The sequence below is a fragment of the Anser cygnoides genome, chromosome 1, assembly GCF_040182565.1.
Source record: "Anser cygnoides isolate HZ-2024a breed goose chromosome 1, Taihu_goose_T2T_genome, whole genome shotgun sequence".
Taxonomy (NCBI): domain Eukaryota; kingdom Metazoa; phylum Chordata; class Aves; order Anseriformes; family Anatidae; genus Anser; species Anser cygnoides.
In genome coordinates, this window is record NC_089873.1 from 87,701,571 (window position 1) to 87,721,253 (window position 19,683).

The 19,683-nt window shown below is 47.9% G+C and overlaps 1 protein-coding gene across 2 annotated transcripts in view; it reads right to left on the reverse strand.

Annotated features, from left to right (window-relative positions):
- PTGFRN (prostaglandin F2 receptor inhibitor) overlaps nt 1-19,683 on the reverse strand; it is a 103,546-nt gene that overhangs the window by 72,272 nt on the left and 11,591 nt on the right. Inside the window, exons 2-5 of one of the 2 annotated variants that reach the window (XM_048071586.2) lie at nt 13,052-13,261; nt 11,200-11,268; nt 6,058-6,206; nt 3,958-4,048 (exon numbers count right to left, since the gene is read on the reverse strand). In XM_048071586.2, the coding sequence (XP_047927543.1) occupies nt 3,958-4,021 (64 nt within the window). In that variant the 5' untranslated portion in view covers nt 4,022-4,048; nt 6,058-6,206; nt 11,200-11,268; nt 13,052-13,261. The remainder of the gene's footprint in view (nt 1-3,957; nt 4,049-6,057; nt 6,207-11,199; nt 11,269-13,051; nt 13,262-19,683) is intronic. The other variant, XM_048071588.2, reaches the window with a different exon arrangement.

A 19,683-nucleotide genomic window follows, 5' to 3' on the forward strand; every position in this document is an offset into this window, starting at 1 on the left:
TTCCCACTGGCATGTCTAGGAAAAATCAAAAGGAGTCAATTGTGCTTTCAGGTTTTCTCCATTTCTGTGTTGTGACTGCAAAAATCATAGGGGAGGATATTGCTCTGTTTTAAAGGAACAGCTTTCATTACAAACAGAGGAAGAAAACAATAGAAGCATTTCTGTTGGCATTTGTTTGTTTTTATATGGATCCTCCGAGGCAAAATTGAAGTTGGGAAGGCGGGGAGAGTCTCTGCTTGTAAGGCAAGCAGGTACAATTCTCGTCCTGCTCCAGATTCACTCTCTCGATGCAGTCCAGTTATGCTCCATTTTGGGAGCTTGCTTTGTTTTTTTCCTGGGGTCAGTCTGAGCTTAGCTCTTCTTTGTGTTACTACCTGTGGGACTGCTCTCTTTTCACATCAGAAACAGGCTTAAATCCTTTTCTAACCTTGACTGCAATGAGCAGGACATCCATGCAATGAAGCTGTGTCGAGTTAAATCAGAAGCAGTGAAAGCACGTTTCTCAGGGAGGTTGCAGAGCCTCGAATATCGCTGCAAGGTGCATACCTCAGTCTTTACTTCTTTACTTTGCTGAGGCACAGAAATTACAGAAGCAAGAAGCCAGGAGGCCTCCGCCTATGCAAGGCTGAAATGCTGCAGATAACATACCCTGAGCTGTCACCTACTATCCTGAGTTGATTTAAAATAATCTATAATCCAGGGATGAGAAATGAACACCACAGGATGAGGCAAATCCTTCTCATGCAGCAAGACAGCGTTGTCACTACACCGAACCACGAAAGAAGAAGCGCTATCTCGTCAAGAGAGGACTTCTAATTTCTTGAGCAGAGTGGCTAAAGGAATCTTCTCGAGTGCACTTACATTAGCGGGAGTTAATTAGGAGATTAGGCTGGGGCTGATGATCATGACCCCTTCTGACAATCTGGGCACACTCTGTAGCAATGAGCGCCTGGAAGCAGGGAAGAGGCATGCTATTAGCTGGCACGGTCGCTGTGCCCCAAGGAGCAGAGGACGGCCCACAGGATAACCAAGCAGCCTGCTCTGGGGGCTCTTCCCACCCTCTGGTGGGACGGGAGGAGATGATATGAAGAGAGCTTCGTGTTCTCAGATAAAAAACGGGGAAAGCCAGTCCTAATGTATGTTTTCCAGGTTCATTTTTAACTCAGTGCCAAGTGAAGAGATTAGAGATGCAAAATACATGCAGAATAAAACCAACATAAAAGTTCAGTGACAATTGGCATCTGAAACTTCTGCTTTCAACAGAATTCCAGAAAACAACTCTGAAAGCTTTACGCACAAATAATACAGGAGAGCAAAGCAACCTGTGTTCTTATTTTATTTCTAGTCCTTTTGGCATCTTAATATTCCAGCATCTCCTGCTTACTGCAATTTGCTGTCTTCTTCCCTTTGTTTTGGTTCCACGTTGGATGACCAGCTAACTAGGTATTGAGCCAGCAGAGGGAAAAAACAGGTCAAAAACTGCAGATGTCTCAGTGTTTGAGCCCAGGAGACATCAGATAACAAGCTGTTTTAGTCCATCTGCAAATCCACTGGCTGGCTTTTTATTCTTGAGTGTCTGCATAAGGCCTCGTTGATTCTAGTCTGGCTTCATGCTCTTGACCCTGCAGCGCTTCGGGGTCATCTGCAAGCACAAAAGGTTCATTAGCTCATCCAGCACTCCTTCTGTGAGTTTTGGGTAACATTCAAGGAGGAATCTCAGGTGCCAGCTACCCCGAGAAGATGCATCTCACTGCAGACGTTCAGATGAGCATCAGCTGGGGGATTCTGCATGCCGCTGGAACGCTGCTCCATACATCCGTGCCTCTGCAAATCCTGCATCCTTGAGGATGCTCCCTTGCAGAAAGTGCTCCTGCTTTGGCAACACAGGGAACATATGGTTCACCAGGACAACCAAAAAAGCTCACTTATCGCAAGGTAAACTGCAGCACAAAGTCTCCTTGCCTACCCTGTGACCGCAGGGATGGCAAGCAAGGAAACACATTGAGATTCAAATCACAATATATAAAAATCTCAATAATTTAGACCCAAGAGACTTCAGAAGAGGGCAGAATTTGGCTCTCAGTGAGAAGGCAGTGTCTGCATATAAAGTCACTGGAAAATGTCCAATAAGGCTGCATATACCGTGTCCCCCAAAATCCGCTTCCCTGGCTGGGAAGTAGCTGCTATTCACGAGCTGCATGTCTTAGAGCAGAATGAGAAGGTTCAGTAAAAGCAGCATGAATAAATGCTATTAACACGGTTTTGAAGAGACCTTCAGACCCAGCCTTTGGGCAGATGAGTGAGCACAGCCAGGCAGGGCAGGCCTGCGCAGGGGGCTCCGGCTCTTCTCTTGTACACGCATGGAAATCAGCGCCCTTCCGCTGGTGGGAAGGCAGAGATCCCTGTGTCCCCTGCCACTCACACATCCCACGGGTTTCCCCATCAGCTCGTCACCCACCACGTGGCAGAGATGATGTCTTCTGAGAGTGATGCGAGCTAAGAGCTAGGAGGATGTCTGCCTGTGGAGAGGTTTGGGGGTAGAAGGGGCTTGTAAAGTAGTGCGAAAGGAAGCATCACAGCGTTTCCAGAGCCTGTCACAGAGGATCAGGGCAGCTGGGTAGCCGTGGAGACAGAAACTGAAGGTGTGTTACGGGGATTTACATGCTGTTTTTGGAAGCCCTATTTCAGTTTAAGATGATTAGCAGTAACTGTGAAGCCCGCAGGAAACTGCCTTTATAAACTTTTATTTTTTTTATTATAACTTTATAAAGGCTCCAGACAAGGCGTAGCCCTCTTCTTTGAGCAGGAATTCCCTAGCCAGTGGCTGAAGAAATGTGTTGCGTTTCTCCTTGCTGAGAATAGGCAGCTGTTGTGCTTGCTAGATTAGCATCCAGGCTGCATGGGAAGATTTGATTTAAGGCAAGCCTGGCTGATGACTCTCTGCATGTAAAACTTCCAAACAAGGGGGAGGGAGCAGCTGCAATTACAGTTTTCAACTGGGAAGTGAGAAAATAGAGATAATTTCCGTTTCTACAGCAATATGAATAATTATCAAAAAGAAAATGGTTGATTGGCAGCTAGAAGACTTGCTCCTACTGAAATGGGCCAGTAGGAGTAGCACAAATGAAATCCCTGGATGGAGGAGTTCACTTCCAAATAGTAAAACTCATTTTCCCACTCTCATTTGCATGTTTGCTTACTTGCTTTTCATTCACCCTTACTAAGAATTTACATTTTTCCCCCAGGAAAGTGTTTTACAAGGTTTGAATGTGGACATCTCTTCTGTGATCCCCTGTTACTCCTTCTTACATCTCAACAGCTGCAAGACTGTACATGACTGCAAGCCATTCAGGCATCAAGCCTCTATAAAACCCTGCACCCCCTCGTAGATTGTGAGCAACAATGTTCATTCTCAAAAATATTTGAAAAACAGCCATATTGAGCAGGTAACAGATTTTCCCCATCAAGTTTCTTTCATACAGAGCTAGGTTTCTGGTGCCGCCTCAGACAGGCATTCCTTCCAAATTTCCTATATCCAGCGGTCGACAAATCCATGGCTATAGCCTTCTGATGTGTTAATAAAATACCAAGCCAATTCTGGAGCCATCCTCCAGCATACGAGTCTGGACTTCTTTCTCTAAGTGTTGCCACTGCTGAAAAAGAGCCTGCCACCTAAAAGAATGTGGTGCACCACGTGAGCAACTCTGGTTCAGCTGAGCTGCCTGCCCGCTGCAGAAAGGCAAGTCCAGTGATGCTCAGCTTGTCTAGCTGAAAATCTGCTGAAACCCACTCCAGCTACTAAAACTGAAAATCCACAGGGTCTGAATCAGAACGAGCAAGCAGTCAACCCTAAAACATCACTGCAATTTGCTGCTGAGCCCATGGGCTCTCAGAAACAATGAGTGTTTAAAAAAAAAAAAAAACACTCTTCAGAAAGGAAAGTCATACGTATCTTACATGGCAGGTAATGCTTTTTGTATTTCTCGCTGAGCTTCTGTAGCTGGTCTTGAAATACTCCCATCAGCACATGCTGGAGCACATCTCATGCCTATTCGAACAAACAAAAGAAGATGTCTCATCTTTCACTTTCTCCTTCCTCCACACTGCTGGGAATTACTGCTCTTCTCTTCTTCATTCTGCTTCTCATGTGGAGAGAGTCATTTTTAATTTTCTAGTGCAGTAAAAATAATACAAAGCTTCATGAATGAAGCTGGCAAAATACAGAATAGGGCTTTACTCTTCATGCACAAAGATAAAATGGTAACATAATATTTAATCAGGGAGTGAAAGAAAGAGAAGTGAGTTCATTAACTTTTCCCTTGAGTGAAAACTCCTGTTTTCATTTTTCTTTTATTTTTATTCAAATAATTTGCAAGAGAACACTATCCGTATGCAAATGCGTGTGTCCTCAGAACACAGCTTTCTTTTATATAGATGATCGTGAACCCACTCCAATAAAGAGAAAGAGCTGGGATTTTTCCATAAAAATAATTGGCTCTATTAGCCTCCACAGTTATCTCTTCCACATTCCTGAGAGCTCGTGTACTTCAGTGGACAGCATTTGGGAGCACTGGACGTCACGAGCCCAACTGCTTTTAGCTTGGGTTAATTGTTTTCTTCCCCTACCTCCTAGTGACCAAGGAGAAGGAAACTTTTGCATTTCATTCTTTGTAAAGTGAGATTCACGGCCTTGAGACCTTTGGAGGCTCCACCTTGCCCCCGCATCCCCACTCCTGGAGCCAGCTGGGCTTGGGATGTTGTCGGGGGGAGTTCAGAGGCAGGGCTGCTGTGAGGCGAGGCATGAGGAGAGCCAGCAGGCCTTGGCCTCCAGCCATGGGTGGACATGGCTGTCCTGATGACAACCCAACTGTGAAACACAGGGCATGCACAGCACCAAATCAACCCCACCGTGGTTGTGTCCTGAAGGTACACTACTCGAGGAGCCCATGTCCTGTCTCTCCTGGGTGATCCCTCCAGATACAGCCAGCTGGAAAGCAGTGTGGTTGAGCACGAGCTTTTAAAGAGCTGCAAAAATGATCATTAAAGAAACCTAAGCAATTCCCACACCCCCTCTGTGATATTAAAAATGCACTTGTCTCCCATCACCTGGGCTTGTTATTTCTTGATTCTTCCTCCTGTTGTTTCCTTGTAGATAAACATCTTATCACAAGCCACTAATTTATGAGGAGCAGGTGAAACACAGAAGACCCCATCCCTTCCTCAAAGACGTTACTTCTGTCCGATCAGTATCTGAAAAACCACCAGGAGCCTCTCAATGAATCTTTCTGGATTACTTCCTAAGCAGCTGCTGATTCTTTCTCAGTAATAACAGAAGAGAAATCTGAGAGGAGAAACTGCAGCTGCTGCTGCAACAGAGAGAGCTTATTATGAGGCATTGCACAAAAAAACATTTGTTTTTTTCACTTCATTTTTTCTGTTTTGGTTTTGTGTTGTGTGGTGGGGTTTTTTTTGTTTGTTTGCTTTTTTTTTTTTTTTTTTTTTGCCTGAGCGGTAAATTGCGTTGGAAAATGCACACCAGGAAGCTGATACCCTACAGCCCCATAGCAGGCAGGTTCCCACACAACTGCAGATGACTTCACCTGCTTTGGTTAGCAACAAATTCTACAAGGTCATTCCTGTTTTTGTCACTCGTGGTGTTTCCACTCCCTTTCTACGCGGCTCAGATTTTGCGCTGGAGGCACTGAGCTGTGATCTGAGTGATTTGCCACCAGTGCCTGCCTCTCTCCAGTGCACGCTGGCTCAGGTTACCTCAATTTACAGTGCCACGTGGCACCATAACCACAGGTAACCTCTTACCTGCCTCGTTAAAGCATTTTGATACTACGCCCTTTGGAGAGGGGATCATAATGAGATTTTTAGGTCCTTTTGTAGTACAATAACTGATAACATGAACGCTGTCTGTGGTAAAATGCAGTTCCCCAGGCTGCACTTAACCCAGAATTACCAAAGCTCTTTGAGAACCACAAAATGCTACCTTCCATTCGCATTACAAAGCCATGTGACACGGAGAACAAGAACCAAAAAAAAAGGGAATACCTCATATTGTAATAGAGAGAGACTTCAAGTGGTTACGGGCAGCAGTGGAAGATGATACATGGAAGTGAAGAAGCCTCCGGTCACCAGCAAGCTTTGAGAGGATGAAACACCTCTGACTTCCTCCAACCTGCTTCTTTTCTGCCAAACACCTATATAAAATAAAATACAGTAAAATAAAAAATAAATAAATACAATAAGCCAAACCAAAATAACATAAAATAAAAGCTATTATTGACCACGCAGGTTACTGACCAAGCAGGCAGTACAGGGAATTTATGTTCCCCTTGAATCCATGCCCTTCTCTGGAGGAGGCATGCTTTTCTCTCTGCCACAGCTCACTTGCTGTGTGAGTACAGTTAAGCGTTTATCAAGTCCTTTCCAAATCTGGAAACACTGATGTGTCACGACAATACTTCTTTGTTTGGGAGTTACTGGGTGATTAATTGCAGTAGCTCCTCGAAGGACAACTTAATCTGCATTAGCAACTCACCTGCTTCTCGGTGCAGCAATCATGCATGTGTTGGGGAGGGTGGATGGGAAATTAGGAGGTTAAAATCATTTTTAACTCTCCTTATCTCTTGACATGCCTTAAGCAACTTGCCTAAAAGGCTGGCAAACATTTACCACAGTGTGGTTGTTAGATGTAATATGAAAACAAGTCAACAGAGAACCTCAGGCTGGCTTGGTTTTTTTTAAAACTTTCCCAAGCAATCAGCTAGACCATATCCTCCTAAGCAGCTGAGTCCCTAAATTATTTGTCGATTTTAAAAAATGTAGTTTTAACCAGCAATGTGACTTTGCAAACAGTCCATTGTATGTCTTGGAATCAAAACTGCTCTGTGACACAGACACGTTTCAGTATTGGTCCAACAAGTCTCGATCCCATATGGCTTCAGTTACAGAGAAACTCGCTGGAGCCTTTCCTTTCTTGCACAAAAGCATCGTCAGCTAAACTGCAATAACTGAAGCTTTTTTTTTCAGGCATGTGCAAGGGGTGGAAAGAGCCTAATTGAATCTAATTTGATAGCTTCGTCAGTTTTAAAATTAGCGTGGACTGCCATTTTTTCCTAGAACAAGAGGGAAAAAAATAAAAGAGGTCAGATTCTTAAGAGCTGGTGATAAGTTGATGATCTGGTCCCACCTTACAGCTAGGAAAATAGCAGTCCAGGGATGCAATGGGATGGTGCGTGGGTAAGTGGTGATTGCTACAGACCAGCACACAACGCCTCTACATCTCAGGAGTCAACATGAACACCACATCAGGGGATGGTTTGATAAATCTGTGCTCCTGATTTTGGCAGCCATGGGTGCTCAGTTCTGCTGGCTCTGACACCAGCGGCTTCCCAGGGGGCAAAGCCACCCCTCAACAGAGTCCGGTGCAGGTTCACAGCGATCCAAACATCCTCCTGCAGTTTATGGTCCTCAGCCAATGCCAACTCTAGTCAACGGGAATCTTTTTGTTGACTTCAAAAGGCACTGACTAGTCCCTAAGTTGTCATTAGATCCTTTGAGTATAATTAAAGCCATATTGCATAGAAAGGGAGGGTGGATACAGTTCCTTGGACAATGAGTTTTTATATCATTGCTTGGTTAGCAAGACTGATGATGATAATAACATCAGTAACAGAAGCATCCACTTTGTGCTGCGAGCCTGCCAGTGGCCTCCAGGTGTTAGGTGATTTAAGGAATCGTGACTTTGCTTCAGCCCCAGTATTACAAAGAGTCATAAGGGAAGAAGTCCACATCTTCCCTGCCTTTGGCATCCCTTCACTTAATTGCACCGTCCCCTTCTTTCACGAGATTATCTCACCACTGAATGAGCCCTGTCTGTGAAGCGTGTCCTCAGATCCTTTGAGCACACTTAGCATTTCAAAGCTTGGTGCTAGAAGCCACTGCTTTGCTGCAGTGGGGCCTTGAGGAAGGGGAGTGGGATCCAGCCCACCTTGAGATCAAACAAAACCTTTCCTTGGGGGAAAACGAGGCCTGAGTAGCATCCTGTCTACAAGCTCAGTACCAGTAACGTTTCACTCCATCTCTTTCCCTGATAGCTCTTACTGCTTTGGACAAGTCACCAGGCAATCGCAGATCAAAATCACAAGTGCAGATAGTCACAGCTCCTGCTGGCAGTGCCTTGGCCGAGACAGGCAGCAGCTCACTTTGAGGCGGGAGAAAAGGTGTAACAGCCTCACCGATTTATTGCTGGGAGCGATGGATGGGGCTGCGCCTGCGGCCCTGGCTGGCCATGAAGCATCACAGCCGAGTCAAGCGTGGACAGACTCACAACCAAGTCCTGCTTCCAGGTCCTTCTCCAGGATGGAGAAGGTACGACAGCAACTCCCACCTCTTAACCAAGAGGACGTGCCACCATCCTGCTAATGGGTCCTGCGCTGTACCATCCTCCTCGCAGGGAATCGGCGGTTAGTTTTCTCACAGCGTGTATACGTTCAGACGAGCTAAAAAAGGATTGAATGTGTCTGCTGCATCTCTTTTAGCTAGAACTGTCTGGGTACTGTAAAACGTGATAGGCTGTTGCAGTTGTTCAAAATTGCATCTGTGTTTAATCAGCCCATGTGCCCAGCTGTCTGCTGCAGTAAATCCTCCTGGAAGCCACTGAGATGGGCTTTTCTTTATGAAATCTCATTACTGTGATAGGTGGTAGCAGCGCCTATTATGCAGGTTGCCATTATACTCAGTTTCTTCTGAGGCTGCCTGACTTTAACTGGCTGGGCTGACATCTTCTATGAGAGGTCTTGCCTCGGGCTGACGGATTCCTCAGCCTTTTGTATTACATGCTATTCAAATCCGGTTACTCTGGCCCTATTAATTTCCTCTTAGGTCCTTCTGTAGCACCATTATAATGCCGGAGTGCTCAGGACAGCTCCTGCATTTCTCCCAGCAGCTCAATGCCCGGTGGGAAGAGGCAGCCCCTTCGGATACCCTCCTTGAGCCACGGAGGGGCTGCCTGCCCAGGGACAGCAGCGTAGCACCTGGGTGCTACCCTCCTGTGTGGAAAGCAGGAGTAGGCTGGTGGGGAGCACTGGTCGCTTCTTACTGTGAAGGTGGGATGTGGCCAGGACATGCACCGAAATTCAGGTGCCAAAGAGACCTTAGGTTGTGATAACACAGGTGTAGCTTCTGTTATCAGAGATCACATGCTCAGGAGCACAACCATTTATCCATCTCTGCTGCAGGTAGCACGGGTTTTAATATTTAAAACAACATTTCAAACCTAAATTCTTCCTGCAGTCATGAAATAACAGGAACGGAGGCTTCCAGCTGACAGGCAATCTCTTCCTCCTCTTTCTGCCTGTGTCATGACTGGTCCTACTTTACCAAGCCTAACACCTTTGCCTTCCACTTAGAAATGCCAGTTGGGATTTTACACTTATTAAAGGGCATCAAAGCAGATCTCACAGTCTAGCAGAGCTTGTGCTGCTCTTTTTCCTATGAGCCCATCTTCACTGCTGCACTGAGCAAAATAGGCAATTCTCCTTCTGCAAGCCAGATCTCAAACTGTTATTATTTTCTTTTTTTTTTTTTTTTTTTTCCTGAGCTGCAGTTATTACAAGCTCTGTCTTTTACAGGCATGTTGTTGTGCTGGATCAGAAATAGCGATGCACGGCCACTGAAGGTTGAGCCCCGTGTTTTGCTAACACTTTGGAAGACGATACCATCTGTGACATGATTCAGATCAGTGGTTTAGTGAAATTCAGCTGGCAGGGAGTTATCCACCAGATTAATGTTTCAGAAGTTCTTGTGCTTCCAAAACAACGTTTTGCCTTCCCCCTCCCTCTGCTGTTTTCTTCCACGTCTCCATAGGCAGGCCCTGTCAGGTGTCACAGGCACCTCGTTAACGGGCTTGGACAAGGCAGGAAACAGTCTTTGCCAAAAAAATAAAATTAAAAAAAAAGGTACTTACATCTTGAAAGGGTGCACAGAGATCCTGTCCTTCTGCCACTTTGACTGAGGGCAGCAGGGCGCAGAGGTGCATCTCCCCGCAGGCACCCCACTGCACCCCAACACAGAGGGCACCCACAGTGCACACACAGGAGGCAGCTTGGAAACTTCTTTCCTGGACACCAAGTTTCACCCCTCTGAAGACCATCATAACACATTGTCCTGTGCCTCTGGGATGTGCCCCATTTGCATGAGTGAGAACAAGTGGAAGCTGCCTTTGATTTTAATACCACGGCACTATTGTGGCTCCCTACACACAGTGGCCTTGTCTGGTTCACGAGCAGCCCAAGTAACCTCAATGCTCATTTGCAGAGATGGATTTGCAGACATCCCTCTGGGAGAGAAGGCCTATTGCTTTTGGATGCTGCTCAGACAGCTACAAAGGAGTAGTCCAGTAAAGAGCTCACGGCCCTGTGAAACACCTAGCAATCCAGACACGGGAAATAAAATTCTGCAGTACTGTTGTGTACATCCCCCCATCTGCTTCCTGCAATACATTTGTCCGTAAAACAGCTCTCGCGGTGGCAATTTCCTTCAGCATGGTTCTCCAAAGATGTCTCCTTCCAAAGCACACTCTCAAAACCAAGCTCTCCGTCTCTCTGTGGCCACACAAAGCCTGCCTGCAGCACACAGTGCAGCCAGGGCACCCCAGGACTGTCAGTCCGGGGCTCTCTCCAGTGGGCAACACGCAGCCTCAGAGGCTCTTCAGGGCTGCTGTGGCAGCCTAGGGGCAGGGGGGCTGTTTTGCATTGCATCAGGCCTTCTCTGGGTAAAGCAATTATTTGTAGCTGAGAGTTGGAGGTCAGACTAAATGAATTCTCATCACCATTGCAGATCTTCATAGGCTGCCCACTGCCGTGGTAATTGAGCATAATAATTAAGCAATAAAGACAGTTGTTTCTGAAGTACTTTGAACATCATAAAAATAGTTTTGATGGTTAAAAACCAAAAGTGCTGGAAGCCAGCACTGTGACAGTGCTGAAGAAGAGATATGTGCTCCGGCAGCGAGACGCCGTAAATTCAGACACAGCAAGGGTGGATTGCTTTGGAAAAAATAGTTAGGTAAAACAGAACATTTCCACACCTGCACTTTTCAGCTGATTGGACACCATGTCTGATCATTTCATACAACAGAATGACAACCAACTTAAAGAATTATTTCCTTGAAACAATTTGGAACTATACCTGTTCTTGCCGTGTATTTCATCCGCGAGGCAATATTCCCCTGCCCTTCTCCACATCAGTCTGGAGTTCCTGTTAGAAAGATGTGGTAATACAGAGAGACATCAGCATCATTCACTGAATGAAAATACTGAAACAGCAAACGGTTTCTAAAAATAAAAATATAGTGAATATGTCTTTAGGTCTCTAAGGCATTATACGGTGACTAATCAGAGCAGTTTTCTTACGAAAAAGGGACAGAAGCAATAGAGATGGAATCAAATTTAATAGTACAAAACGCGAGGTCGTGCCCTGAGGGAGTAATAACGAGAATTTCTGCTACCAGCTGGGAGCTCATCAGTTGGAAGTGACAGAGGAGGAGAAAGACCTGAGTGCACTAGCCGATCAAATGACTGCAAGCTGGCAATATCATGCAGATGTGAGAAAGACAAATGTGAACCTAAGACACATCAGATGAGGGATTTCTAATAGAACTAGGAAGATTTTAATGCCATCAAAGAAGTACAGAATACTGTACATCCATTTAAAAGATGAATTAATTTAAAATTGCCTTTTTTCAGCCTTTCTCTCGTAGGATGACCAGAGGAGGAGAGAGCTTTCTTCTACAAGAAGAGAGTAAATGAGCTTGGTTTCTTGAGTCTAGCAAAATGCAGGCTGAGATATATTTGTTGCTTATAAATACCCTGGAGGGAAGCACCAGGAAGAGAGAAGAGCTGTTAGAGTGAAAGGGCAGTGCTGGCAGAAGCGAGTATAAATTTGCCAGGAAAACATTTCAGCTGGAACTGAGAAGAAGGTCCTGACTCTCCAAGAAGTGCTTTTCTGGGGTTGCCTTCCAGGAGGTTTAATCAGGACAAAAATCCCAGTTTGTTTTAATGCAGAGCCAGGGCAGTTCCCTACCGATACCACCCCTACACCTCAAACAGCTGGGGACTGGGCAATATGACACAGAAGGTGCTTTCCATCCTACTTTCCATCATCCTCGTAAGAGGTGCTTATCTCGTTCAACAACCTAAGGTTTCATACAGCTGTTGTTACACTGCCTTGTAGCTGCTAGAGCTGCCAGGTTTGCCTCGTATTGCTGACCACAGAAAGAATGGCGAAGGCCTGGTCCTGTCTCCTGGGTGCTTTCTGGCCTGTTTCATTGCAGAAATCGGTGAGCCCAGCCCCACGCCCGTTTCTATCAGACAGGTGCCACGTGACTCCCACTATCCACCCTGTCCGTGGGGAATGGCCCAAAGGCTCCGAGTCTCCCGCTGCACTGTGACCAGCTCTCCTCCTGCTCGGAGCGGAGGGAGATCACTCCCCGCTACATGAGCATAACAAGCTCTCCATGTTGAGGAACCACCTAGCTAGAGATGGAGCTTGGGGCAAATGCATGGAGAAGGGTGGAAATCTGTGAACTGCAAGTCACTAAGAGGACGATGAAGAGAAGCTCAAGGCAGCTTGCTTGCCAACTGCCTGGCACTCCATGCAGTTGTAAAGACATTTGAAATCCCAAAGAAGCCCAGTCCAGAAGCAAAAAATAAGGTGAACGGGTATGGCAGAGGTTCAGCTGGTATGGCCTGATGAGTGAGGTTAGGCACATGGCATTAGAGTCCTGGTTTGAGATGATTTAAACCATACAATCGGTATAATCTGAAGCTAGGAATCTCAGCCCTGTGGGGGTTTGCTGGGTGGCTTTTAAAATTGGTATAGCCTGGCCACCCCTGAGGTGCACGAAGTTTGTTCTTCCTCTGCCTAAAACGGGACTCTGGGAATTGACAGATGATCTTAGAAGGACTAAATGCAAAGCACAAGATAAGGAAAACTTTAAGTATGTTTCTTTGGTCTCAGCCGTCAATATATCAGCACTCACCTTTGTTTTCTTTAACCTTCTCCCAGGTATATCATGGCCATCAGGCTGCAATGTTGTTACGGAGGTTGTTCTTTTCAAGTAGCAGTGTAACTTCACGCAGCAATTTGTCACTGCAGATAAAACATCTTTGCTGTCCCAGGTGGCTTACAAGCTGAAACAGGCAGGGCATGCAAATTCCACTGGAAGGTACGAGCTCAAGCACAGAGGATCCTGGAGGAGACGGAGGAAGAGGAAGTTCTCCAGGAGGAAGGCTTTGCAGAGGGCTGCCGAGGAAGAGGAGCACTGTATGTGCAGCAGTACCAGGGAGGGCGCTCCGGGCATGAGGGCAAGTGTGGGAGCAAGGGATGCAAGGAGGGATGTGGAGAAAGTCCAGAGAAATGGAGGGGGAGGAAGAATTCAGAGGGAGCTAACAGCACCGCGTGTGTACTGGGGGGCTTTGGAACGGGAAGAACGAGCCCAAGGACCCTGTAGGTCATGCAGAATGGATGCTACATCCCACCCCAGAGCTCACCACCACCTTCATATACACATGCACAAAGCACTTGGAGACACTTCAAGGCGAGAAGCACCTATAGAAAGACTTACTATTACTGAGATTAAGAAGCTGTGGAAATCTTCACTCAGAAATGTGCCTGGGATTTTTCCCTTCACAGCACGGATGTTATTCAACTGCAGATCTGCAGGGGTGTTTCTTAAGTGCAAACCTTTGTGTTTAATTTGACCGGTTTGCTTGGGTTTGCAGCAGCAGAATCCTTCCTGTGTGTTTGGACAGTACACACACCAAGCCCTTACTCTAAGCACAGCTACTGAATGTATATGTTTATTTCGGTTTTATATTCCAGGCACTGAGCAAACCCTCAACAAATGCTGTCTTCAAAAATTGGCCGCTCACCCAAGCCCGTCAAACTTTCCATGGAGTCAGACCCTCAGAAATCCCTCACCAAGAAGGAAACACTGGTCTCGCCTGAATTCGTTTAAGCAGAGGAGGAGAAAAAGAAAACACATTCATCAAGTTTTTGTCTGGTCAGATGATACTGGCCAGAAACTCAGCCTTCCACTTCTGTTAGACTGCATGCCCTCGCTGACCAGCTACATCTTAGGCTGGGGACAGGAGGAGGAAGGAGGTGGAGGGGACCATCCCAAAGCCTCGTTGCTGGCGCTCACCACCAGGGAGCCTGCAGTGCCCTTGGAGAGGCCCCAGCCCTCCAGGGAAGGCAGGTTTTTGCTGTAAAGGGAGACAGAGCAGGGCTTCATTTTTGGGCAGGCTACGTTAGAGTTAGGCAGCACAGAGCAGATGTCCAAGAGAGAGCCGGGAGGTGGGACTGAGGCACGGCACAGAGAATGAGTCACCCGCAGCCGGAGCCAAGCCAGGGCTGAACGCTGCAACAAATCCTATAAGGCACGAGCAGGCCAGAGCAGAGCGGGAGAGAGGAGAAGTCATCCTTGCAGGGAAACAACCAGAGAGCCAGAAGGAGGAGGGTGAACGAAATCCAAAAACCGACAGAGAGCAGAACGTAAGAACAACTGCCCTTCACCAGTCCAGTGGGCATCCAGCTTGGTACGCTGCTGTTAGCAGTGGCCTGGAGCAGACATTTAGGACAAAAGCACAGAAAAGCCAGGAGAAGTGCTGTGTGACTCCCTTGAGGGCCCTCCCAGCTCCTGGCAGCCCACAGCACAGGAACTCCTGCAGCCAGGGGCTGCGCCTGCAGCTTTCCTGGCCCTCAGGGACCTCTTCTCCCCTGAACCTAATGGCTGCCCGGCCCCCACGCGCTGCTGGCCCCCGTCCCACCTGGCCCCGCAGCCTGAGCGCGCACCAGCAAGGGGGGCAAGGAAGGGGGAATTTCTGAGGGGGAAAATGACAGAACTGACAACTTTCAGCACCAAGAAGTTTCTCTTCCACAGGCCCAAGGAGAAGCTCTCCTCCGCAGGCCCACAGAGTCCCTGAAGGACAGTCCCTCTCCAAGAGAAATGCTCCACACGCTTTGCAGCCCATGCTGGAGCTCCTTGCTAGTCACCTCTGCTTCAGAGAGGCATAAACCTGCCCCGGGAGCAGCAAGAAGAGAGAAGAAATGCTTTGTTTCCTGAAATACTAGAGCATTTGTATTTTTCCTCAAGGAAAGGGGTGGCAAATAAAGGTTTTGTGACCATTAAAAAAGATAGGGAGAGAGGAGAGGGCAGGATTTGAGTTACAAATGAAGCTGGCATCTTACAGTGAGGGACACTGCAAGGTACAAGGCCATAGTATAACAAAAAAATGAATAAATAAGAGAGAGAGAGAGAAAGAAAAGCATTCAGAGCCTTTACAGCATCCATCAAAGCAGTAACGTTATTGCATGGTACGTTTATAGTTCCCTTGCAGCCACGGCAGCAGCTTTTCAGTCGGGCTGGGCTTAAAAACGAGGCCAGAGCTGTCTCCTTGCTGCTCCTCTGTGCATGGGCATTTCCCGTCCCCTCGCAGCGACTCCGAAATTCATTTCGCCCTTTAATTGGATTTCACGCAGCGGTGCAATGCACAGCGTGGGATGGCCAGCGCTCCTCCGGAGAGGGGTACCCACTGCCCATCCGGGGGCAGCAGCACTGGGGATGAGGATGAGGAGGGGTGGGATGCCTACGGACACCTCACTGGGTGGCTGCTGGGCAGGCAGCACAGATAGTGCCCTGCTTCTGGTGGCAGATTTCAGCAACACACAAGTCGCTTCCATTTCATCACAGTCAAAACTGGCTGGGCTTAACTAGGTCACATTTCCTCACCGTATCAGAGGCACAGGCTTGTCTTGCTCGAGTAATTTAAGCAAGACCCAGCCTTTGCACAAGGCAGAGGTGCCAGCACCCCTGCTGCAGGAGAGGACAAGGAGCAATGGCTTAAAACTAAAAGAGGGAAGATTTAGACTTAGATTAGATTTTTGGAAGAAATTCTTTACTGTGAGGGTGGTGAGGCCCTGGCACAGGCTGCCCAGAGAAGCTGTGGATGCCCCATCCCTGGGGGTGCTCAAGGCCAGGCTGGATGGGGCTTTGGGCAGCCTGGTCTGGTGGGAGGTGTCCCACCAGTGATGGAACTGGGTGGGCTTTAAGGTCCCTTCCAACCTGAGGCATTCTATGATTCTAGAAATTGATTTTTCTTTATTTTTTAGACACCTCACCGCGACCCTCCTTATACAAGTGGGAGCAAGACAGTCACTATTTTCCATCTCTCTGGATCCATCATTTTCTTTGCCCATTTTTGGCTCCCATTTTTCACCTGCATTACTCATGCAATAGAAGATTGCCCCAGTCCATAAATCACCCACTTTGCTCAGACAGCAGAGAGGTGGCATTTTTGGCTGGTTTTTTTTTTTAATCCCTCTCTTTATGCAGCCAGCCATTTTATTCCCTCTTGAGACGGCTGCTCCAGACTGAGCAGATGTTTCCACTGAGCTGTGTGCAGTGACACCCAGCCTCCCCCTGCCGTCACCCGGCTAGCCGTGGTAAATCGAGAGGCTGGCAAGGCACAGAGACATCCTTCTGCACTGTGTTTGTCAACAGCGAGCTTCGCCTGCCCACTCACCTGCCGTGGGTAAGTCCCGCCGGGCGCCTTCTCTCACCTAAATAATTTCATGCCATCTGCAAACCTTGCTGCTTCGCTGCTTCCCCCACTTTTCCGAGCCATTAATAAATACTAAGCACCAGCAACAAGCGCACAGCTCACTGTCCAGCCCACTCCCCGCAGGGAGTGTGTGTTCCCACCTCACCTGGTGAGACACCGGCATCACCCCCTGGCATCCCCAAATCCCTGCCTCAGCGGGGGTCCCCAGCCCACACACCACTGCTTTGCTGGGTGCAGTGTGCCATGACTGGTGTCAGTGGAAATCCTGCCTCATGTCCCAGAGGAGGCACCTGTTCCCCTTGGCACGCTTTCCTACGGTTTTCTCTAGTCCGTGGGGAAGACCTGCTTTATTCTTGCCTTTAAGGTGAAACAGAAGGAAAACGGGAGCTTTGTTCTGCAGGCCTTTGAAGCGCTGCTGCCAGCCAGAAGCTGCTGAGGACATCACATCTGCTTGCCGGGAGAGCAGAATACCCCACGTGCTCCCAGCTTTTTGGCTCACCTCATTCTCCCTGAAAGGTCCAGGAAAGGGCCCTGTTCCCCAGCCCCACTACCAGCTGCAGGGCTCCTAAAGCCCCAAGGGGAGGACACCGTCCCCGTCCTGCCGGATGCTCCGGCACCAGGCTCTGCACCTCTAACAGGCACCAAGGAGCTGCAGTGCCGGGTCTCCTGCCACTCTCCAAGCCGTGCAGGGTCAGGCCATGTGTCTTGCACAGCCCACGGTCCATTTAACGGGACCCGGTGCCGTGTTGGGAGATCAGCTGCTCATGCAGGCTGCGAAGCCTTGCTCAGCTGCTCACGTTGCAAGCTTAGCCATGGAAAAAAGTACCCAGCACGCACAGTATGTGACTTTAAAGCAATCAAAATTCCGTCAAAAGAAAGCCAGTGTTGCTAGCAGAAGTTACTTCCCCACCTGATTTCCACCTTTCATTCTCTCAGCTTTTGACCAAAAGCCTGCTAGGAATGTCCCTGCTTTCCTCACAATCACTGACCAGACCTCATATCTTCTCATTTTCCAGGAGGATCCTCCTTTCTGCAGAGACCTGGACTGGAAGAGTGAGCACGGCCTGAAGGAGGAAGACTCAGAGCGGGCTGGAGGGCACAGCACAAAGGCTCAGGGGTGCAGGTGGAGGCAAGGCCTGCTCCCCTAAAGGCAGGAGGGATGCAAAGGGCAGATTTCCCCCACACTGTTTCAGGCTTCTTTCCTCTAGTGCTCAGCTACTGCCAGCTCTGCTGACAGCTCCCCTCCCGCAGCTCGGACACCCGACCCACCTTTTGCACTGCTCAGATTTGGATAGCAGCTCCTATCACTCCAGCTGTACATCCCACAAAGGGAGCATGCTTGGGTTTTTTAAGAAGTATCTTGAAAAGAGAGAGGCTATTAACAACAGCTCTTGCTGATCTCCCTGCTGCATCCAATTCATTTTTAAATAGCACAGCTAACACGACTAAAATCTATATAAAATATATTTCATGCTACCCCTTCCTGAAGATAACTTGCTTAAGGATTTTGTTCAAGGTTTTCTGTTGCTTTGACGTTTTTGTGTTTTGTTTTTTTTTCCTGGGTAGGGTCAGGAAGGGAAGAAGAGCTCCTGAGTGAGAGTTTATAGATATTATTTCCATTACAACTACAAATTAAACAGCAATGAGAGAGAATGCCTGAGAGAATGATTGACTCCTTTTTTTTTTCCTTTCTTCCAAATCAATTTGTAGTGCAAAAGCATTCATTATTTCACAGTAAATCTTCTTCCTGCTATTAGACCTCTCTATCAAACTTTTCCTAGTTGCATCCCATCCCCCTCCACTCCCTTGGTTAATGTTCATCAGATTACTACTAATCTTATCAGAGATTTCATTGCGCTGCTTGCAGAAAGCCATGCCTCCACAATGTCCCCCCTATTCCTACTGGGGACTGCCTGATGCCACGACTGGTAGCGCCTTTCCCATCATCGATCCAGATCTGATGGCACCAAAGCCTTCAGGGGAATGGCACAGCCTGCACAACACTTCATGTGAAAAAAATAAATAAAAATGCAATGAGTGACTTCAGGCAGCCAACAGGCTTCACTTCAGCATTTTCAAAATGAAGCATTCGGAACAATGTTTCATTCCTCTCCAAGCCAAAATCTCAAATCCTCACAAATGGAATCAAGAAAGTGAAATAAGGCATTTTTCCCCTCTTTGTTTTGCCATTTGTTCTTAATTTTCCATGGATGCTCTCTGCGTTTACCAAGACCTGGCCTCTGCACAGGGTCGCCCTTTGGCGCATCCTGAACTGCATGGAAAACTCTTTCCTGGCCAGGGGGAAGCCAAGCAACAGGGACAGCTCTCCTGCACGTCACCCATGGGTTATTTCCACCAGAACATCACCCCAGTCCAGCAGCTTTGTGAGCCACTGCCTCCAGGCACAACCCACAGCCAGCCGGGGATGCCCGAGGAGCACAGAGCAGTGGTGGTGCTGCACCCCTTGTGCTGCACACAGACGTCACCTCCCTCTTCCAGAGCAAGCAGAGCCCTCTCCTGCCCTCCCCACAGCCCACAAGCACCAAGCACCACTGCCAGGATCTGCACTGCAGGTTTACAGGGCGTCCAAATTGCCGCCCGCTCCCCGCAGACCCCATTCAGCATTTCCTCTATCACCCTCTCCCCGAGTATCTGTTTCAGATTAATTGGCCTGAAGATCGGGTAGCATGCATTTGTCTGGATTATTTCCTGCCCAAGCTAACCTCTATAGATATAATTTTTTTTCAAAGGGAACGTTTTGGCAGAGCATCAGAAAGGAAAACTCCCTGACAGTGCAATTACGGCTTAATGTGCAATAGCCATCCGGGAGACGCCGGGAAAGCCCCGGCGTTCGGGGCGCATGAAATGCAACTCACTGCTACACCAGGAAAAAAAAAAAAAAGTGAAAAACCCACTGGAGAGGACTTTGCAACAGCCAGAGGTGAATGGACGCTGTGCAAAGCGACAGCTCATTTCCATCCCCACCCCAGAGAGCCCAGGCCAGGAGGGCTGAGGAAGAGGAGTACAGGGATGCACGGGAGCTGGGGAT